This window comes from Toxorhynchites rutilus, chromosome 2 (assembly GCF_029784135.1).
Source record: "Toxorhynchites rutilus septentrionalis strain SRP chromosome 2, ASM2978413v1, whole genome shotgun sequence".
Lineage (NCBI taxonomy): Eukaryota > Metazoa > Arthropoda > Insecta > Diptera > Culicidae > Toxorhynchites > Toxorhynchites rutilus.
The window spans coordinates 129,776,296-129,783,120 of NC_073745.1; the positions used below are offsets into that span (position 1 = coordinate 129,776,296).

General features: G+C 40.2%; 1 protein-coding gene across 1 annotated transcript; it reads right to left on the minus strand.

Annotated features, from left to right (window-relative positions):
• Positions 1–2,807: 2,807 nt before the first annotated feature.
• On the minus strand, positions 2,808–6,588 carry LOC129766117 (uncharacterized protein K02A2.6-like). The gene is made up of 3 exons (XM_055766581.1): positions 5,608–6,588; positions 4,631–5,370; positions 2,808–4,200 (listed from the first exon to the last, which is right to left on the minus strand). The coding sequence occupies exons 1-3, from the start codon at positions 6,586–6,588 to the stop codon at positions 2,808–2,810; spliced, it is 3,114 nt and encodes a 1,037-aa protein (XP_055622556.1).
• Between the last annotated feature and the right edge of the window lie 237 nt (positions 6,589–6,825).

Sequence of the window (6,825 nt, forward strand, 5' to 3'; positions counted from 1 at the left end):
GACCGACGGTTAAATTATTTGAATATTGTTTGTACCAAACTACTAAAATCACGATCAAAAATAGGGTATGGGGGTTCAAATTTGTGGTTATATGTATTGTTTGAAGCAAAATTCAAGAATTTTTTTTTTCTGCATGCCTCTATGCTCTAATCGGTATTAAATATTTAGTAATCGGTATTCTAGCGGTATCATGTATATTTTACCATGCTTACCATGTTTTTTGTGCATAATTTCATCAAAATCGGTCGAGCCGTTTCGGAGGAGTTCGGTAACAAACACCGTGACACGAGATTTTCATATATGTAGAAGATAATTGTTTTTTTTATCTTAATCTTTGACTGAGATAACTTTTTTAATTAACTCTAAACGAATACCATTGATTGATTTGAAGGTTTTAGGGGGCACGAAGCATTCCTATGGTAAATCGATAATCGTCCTTCCTCTCTAAAGGGGGGTGGTTCTATGGTGGTTCGACACACCTACCCCTCCTCAGGGGAATGGGGCTGCCATACAAATGAAACACAAACTTCTGCATAGCTCGAGAACAAATCAAGCAAATGGAGCCAAATTTTGGATGTGAGGGTTTTTGGGGTACGAGAAATGTGCTCCTCTGGAATGGAGGGCAGGTGCCATGAAAATATTACACACATTTCAACCAAACATGACAATGGCAAATTTTCGGAAAACTCTGAAGGAAAATGGGAAAATTCTGAAAATGCAATTCCCATCTGTTCTACAACTACAGAGTAACAAGCGTTGTTGGTCCATTTGATGTTTGCGCTAATTGTTGTGTTATTAATAGAACAACAGCTCGATGTTTCTTGTAGAGCAGAGCTACCAATGTGGCTACGAAGACCGCCCGTAAAAAGATTTGCTTAATATTAAATTTGAGTGTAGAAATCTCAGCCAATTTTTTTTTTCGCATTGAAAGGGTTGTTCAAATTGTTTTTCATTGGCAATTCAAAAGCCAGGCCGCGGATATCGGTAACAAGGAACTCATAAAAACGATTCTTAATATGAAGCAAGTGAAGGACAAACTCCTGCTCCTGGTCCGGAGTAAACATCCACCGTAGATGTGGCCGATGAGCGTTGATCGAGAGATGCTATGAACTGTAGCAGTTTTTTTTTGTTGACATGTCCAACTCATCGTTGACTTTGGCTACTTTCATCTGAGTATTAGTCCGGTTTCTTCTTGAAACATCAACACCCTGACTTGAGGTGTCGGTCTTACCCTGAATGGACTTGACATTTCAAAACAAAACTCATGGGCATCGATAAGCAACGCTGTCTCACAGAATACATTGAACAATGATCTGGATAGATCAGGCTCACAAAATCTACAAAATTTTCCCTAATTCCGATTCCGGAAATTTTACACGTAGGGGAATGGGGGGTATGCCCGACCCCCTAAGGAAAAGTATTGTTTTGTGAGATCTGCGGGCACATATTGATATGTTTCCTCCACAGAATCATTGTCTAGTTTATTTGCCATGAGATATAATGAATATCAGTACATTTAAACGGTAATTTTATCAAGTAATAGTCAATTTAAAAAACTGCCATAAAAATGAAGCTCATCAACCAGTGCGGGTGAAACCGGCACCCCATGGGGGTAACACCGGTACCCTATGGGGTAAGACCGTCATCTCAATTTCTCAATATATATACTTGGCAACAGATGAACCAGTTTGAATGTGACAGTCGGCAAATAGAAGGTATTCTAATTCTAAATGTCGCTGTCGAGTATGGTTCGAATCGCTCAACCGATTCCGGAGATATGATCGGAACAAGTTCCGATGAACATGGAATATGGAGAAGAAATCACCAAACCACACCACAATTCAATTACAAGTTTAATGGAATCTAGGACCACATTGAACACTTACCGGTGGTCAGTTTTTCTTCTTACTTGAATCAATATCCGTCATACGACGCTTTTAATCACACTAGGATTCGCCTTGAAATCACAGAGAACAATGAGTTCATGACTGTAGGTACAATTTTTCAGGTTTTTGTGATTATGATGGCAATAAAACTAATTAAATTATGTTTAGTTGTAATTAGTTTATTATTTTCGTTAAGACAGCCATTATTTTTCGTTCAATGATGAAGTTCATTTAATTTTATCGAACAGCTTAAATCCAACATTAAATTTACATCAGTAGTTCAAAAGTCGTGGAAGCACGTTTGATAACACTCCACTAACAATAGCCTCTTTTGCAAGGGTGTGGTTCTCCTGGGACCAACTCCCTCGATTCGTTTTCCTTTGGTAGCTGCGAGGCATCTGAAATTGATGGAAAATATGTCTTAGAAACCTTCAACTAAACGCAAACCATGCCGGGATCCCCCACTGAAAGGGTGACGGACAGCATACATTTTTCAAGAAGACTATTTCTATTAACTTATTGCTTTAACTTACCTCAACTCGAATCCCAGTGATTGCTAACAATCCAGGGGACAAACTGTAGAGCAACGGAAAAGAATTTGAAACCGCGTTCAACAATAAAAGCTTAAACTTCACTGACGGAAAATTACATCCGGCTACATATCATCGGTGTAGAGGGGTTACTTTCTTCCGATAAATTATACACAACGCGTTTATCAATCAGTTTTAATGACTTCTTTATTTTTCACGCTTCAATAAAACACGTCCGCTTGCCTATCCGTTACCAATTGTTCTCTCCCTTCTATCTCAACGCATGTGACAGTTCGGTTCAAAGATCTTATCATCAGGTGTGCTTCACATCAGCTTGTAGATGTATGCGATGCTAGAGTGCATCCCTACATCCCCCTTAACACGTCCTGTTCTAGTACGGCACATAACCACTGAACCAAGCTGGTTCATAGCGTCGTCGTTTCCGCTCGGGCTCATTCGCACTTTGTATGTCAACAGTACTAGTCGTATTAGAAGCACTGCCTTCCTCAGTCACCTCTATAGTCGGAGCTTCATCTGATTCATCGTTGCTATTCATCCTCCGATTGTTTGCTTCGGGGATCTTCTTTAAGTGAGAAATATTTCTTCTATACTGTTTCCCGGACACCGTAGATTTTATTGTAACATCAGATCCTGTTTTTGTCAGCACAACAAATTCTTCGTTGACAAATTCGGTGCTCAACTTATTGTCCTTTTTGATTCGTTTCAACAACACTCTATCTCCAACTGATATCACGCTTTCTCTTGCTTGTCTGCGATTGTCGCTATATATCTTTCCCTTTTCTTTCGTCAATGCATCTCGATCTCTCCATTCTTCGTCGTTGGAACAAGACGTGATGCACGGAAGTTTAGTTCTAATTTTCCGTCCAAAAAGTAGTTCAGCTGGTGAACGTCCGGTTGTAGAATGAGAAGCCGCCCGATACGTCAGAAGAAAGTTTTGAAGTTCTATACGCCAATCCTGACCCAGTTCTTGGGCGATTTGTAGACGCTTTAGTATTGTCCTGTTTTGGCGTTCAACTTCCCCGTTCATTTGTGGCCAATAGGGAACTGTATTGATTAGAAGGATACCGTAGTTTTTGCAAAAAATAGAGAACATCTCACATTCTTCGCTCAGTTGTGGTGCATTGTCAGCAGTCAGTGTTACCGGTATTCCGTGACGACTGAAGATCATTGTTAATTCTGTAATAGTATTCTCCGCCGTTATTGAAGTCATTTCACACACTTCGTAGTATCTACTGTAGTAGTCTACCACAACCATTAAGTATTGTCCCTCCGGCAATGGTCCTAAAAAATCCATCGCTACGTCTTCCCATGGTCTAGCAGGTAAGCTTCGCCGGCTCATTGGTTCCGGAGCGTTTGGAGCAGATACCAATAAACATCCTCTGCAGCGTTTCATGTAGTTGTCCACATCGGAGTCTAACTTGGGCCACCACACCGAAGATCGAAGATGACTTTTCATCATTCGGGTGCCAGGGTGTCCTTCATGAGCAAGACATAGCGCCAGTTCTCTCAAACTCCTGGGTACAATTATTCGATCACCTCGCATCAACACATTTCCAACACGACACAACTCTCGACCGATCATGCGGTATTCTAGTGGTAGTTCAAACAAACGTCCATTGCTTAGAGCTTCGAAAATCAGTGATATTTCTTCATCCTGCCCAGAGACACGATCTATCTCTTCCCAACGAATAGCAGCAGTTGAAGCTGCTGCACGTACAACTTCATTTACAAATACTTCCTCAGTAACATCGAACGGTACTGATCTGAGCGTAGAAAGCCTGGATAGGGCATCTACTATATTCTTCTCTCCTGATATGTGCTTAACATTGTATTGAAACCCTTGAAGTCGTAAGACCCACCTTTCTACTCGAGCACATGGCTTTGAACGCGGATTGAAAAGGTACGTTAGCGCTTTGCAGTCCGTAATTAAGTCAAAAGGCTTTCCTAAGAGATACATTTGGAATCTTTCGACGCTCCAGACTAAAGCCAACGCCTCCTTCTCAGTCTGGCAGTATCTTCTCTCTGTCTCAGATAATGACTTGGAAGCGAAGCAGATAACCCGATTTTCACCTCGACTATTTGTCTGGATTAGAGCCGCTGCTAAAGCAGTTGGGCTTGCATCGGCAATTACAGACGTAGCGTCCTTGCAGTTGAAATATCCCAAATTACTCTCTTTAGTCATGGCTTGTTTACATAGCATTGAATGCATACTGTTGTTCCTCCGTCCAAACGAATTTTACTGTTTGATGCAAGAGTCTCCTAAGTGGTTCATCAACAGCAGCTAGATTTGGTATGAATTTGTTCATATAATTTGCCAAACCTAGGAAACTCTTAACTTCGGCCACATTTTCAGGGTGACGGAAAGACAACAGTGCTTCCACCTTGGATGGAGCTGGCCGCATACCTTCGGAACTGATAATGTGACCTAGGAACTGTAGTTCAGAAACTCCAATTATGCATTTTTGATGATTTAGAACAACTCCGCGCTTATTAAGACGATCAAATACAATCTTTAAACGAGTATCGTGTTCTTCCTTATCCTCTCCCTCTACATATATGTCATCCAGATAGCAGACCGTTCCTTCACATCCCGATAAAATCTCGTCCATAACTTTTTGAAAAATTTCTGGTGCAGATACCAGTCCGAACGGTAGTCGCTTGAATCGGAAAAGACCACGACTCGTGATAAAAGTTGTGATATCACGAGATTCAGGCGCCAGCTCCGTTTGAAGGAAAGCATCACGAATGTCTAGTTTGCTGCGAACTTTTCCTGATCCTATTCGAGCCAATAATTCGTCTACAATCGGCATCGGGAATCTCTCTCTAATCACCGCCTCATTAACCCTTCTCAGATCCAGACACACACGAGGCTCACCATTAGCTTTACCCACTATTACCAAAGGGGACACCCACGTCGTTGGACCTGTTTTCACCTAAAAATGTTGAGAAAATATTCGCATTAATATATAATCGCATTAATCAAAATAACCTAATCGACATTTTCTTTTTTTTTTTTTTAAATTTATTTATTTATAACGATTTTTTTGCGAAATAAATCAATATATATATATATATATATATATATATATATATATATATATATATATATATATATATATATTTAAAAAAAAAAGAAATAAATAATCCATTTATTTGTTTTTGGTCTTTACCTCAATAATGTCTTTTGCAAGAAGGTCATCCAACTTCTTATTGACAGCAGCCTCATGTGGAATGGGAACGCGTCGTACCGGCTGAAATACTGGCTTGAAAGAGGAATCCATATGTATTTGTACTTGTACATCTTTGATTCTCCCAAAAGGAACGTCACGTTTTTCTAACTGATTCAAACCAACACCAACTTTTAAAATTCCCAGCTCTTTTGCCATGGCATCGCCTAGGATACAGCGTTGACCTTCCTCTACGACGAAAAATTTCGCCAGTATTGTCCGTGATGCTATTGATATTTCAGCCTCAAATGTTCCCAAAATCCGCAGTGGTATGTCACATCCATACCCTTTAATGATTTGTGAAGAACCCTTCTGTGAGTTGATAACCTTGATACATCGTTGTTTGAGAAGCGTCCAAGCTTCCTTGTGTATCACATTGATATCGGAGCCCGAATCCACCAATAGTTTGAGAGGAATACCACCTACATTGCAGTCCACGACATTCGATTCATTCCCTCCGTAGAAACAGTAGTACATCTTCGAATCACGTGATTCGTCCGGAGATTTGTCATCTGATTTTTCCAACTTTTGCGGTTGTTGAATGTCGTTACTTCCAATTAGACGAATTCTCTTGGGTTTTATTATCTTCGATGCACCGATTGATCCAAAAGTACTCTTCCGACATATTGCTTCAAAATGTCCAACTTTCTTACACCGTCGGCAAACCTGGTTACGTGCTTTGCAAATTTCTGACGTTCCGATATGACCGTTCGTTCCACAGCGATAACATATGACGGACCTTTCGCTTGGCTTAGAATTCTTGATATCGTACATTGAGCTTCTATCCGTGAACGATCTCCGATTTTTCATGATTGGTTCCGACTTAACTTGGAAGATCTTCTCTGTTTTTGATGTATGGTTCTGTGTTTTCAATTTATCGATGTCTTTAATCTGCTGCTCGATTCCTTCCATCATCGCGCCCATTTCTATTATTTCCGATAAAGATCTATCCTTCTGTAGAATTCTACGCCGCAGTTCATCAGAAACACAACCTTCAATAATAGTATCTATAATGAAAATCTCTGCTAAAACATCTTTTATTTCAGCGCTGTATTTCTCGAATCCACAATCCGATAGTTGCTGTCTAATTCGCATCACGAAGTGTGAAAATCGCTCATTTCGTTCCTGTTTAATACTCCTCAATCGACAGCGCTCTAGTAT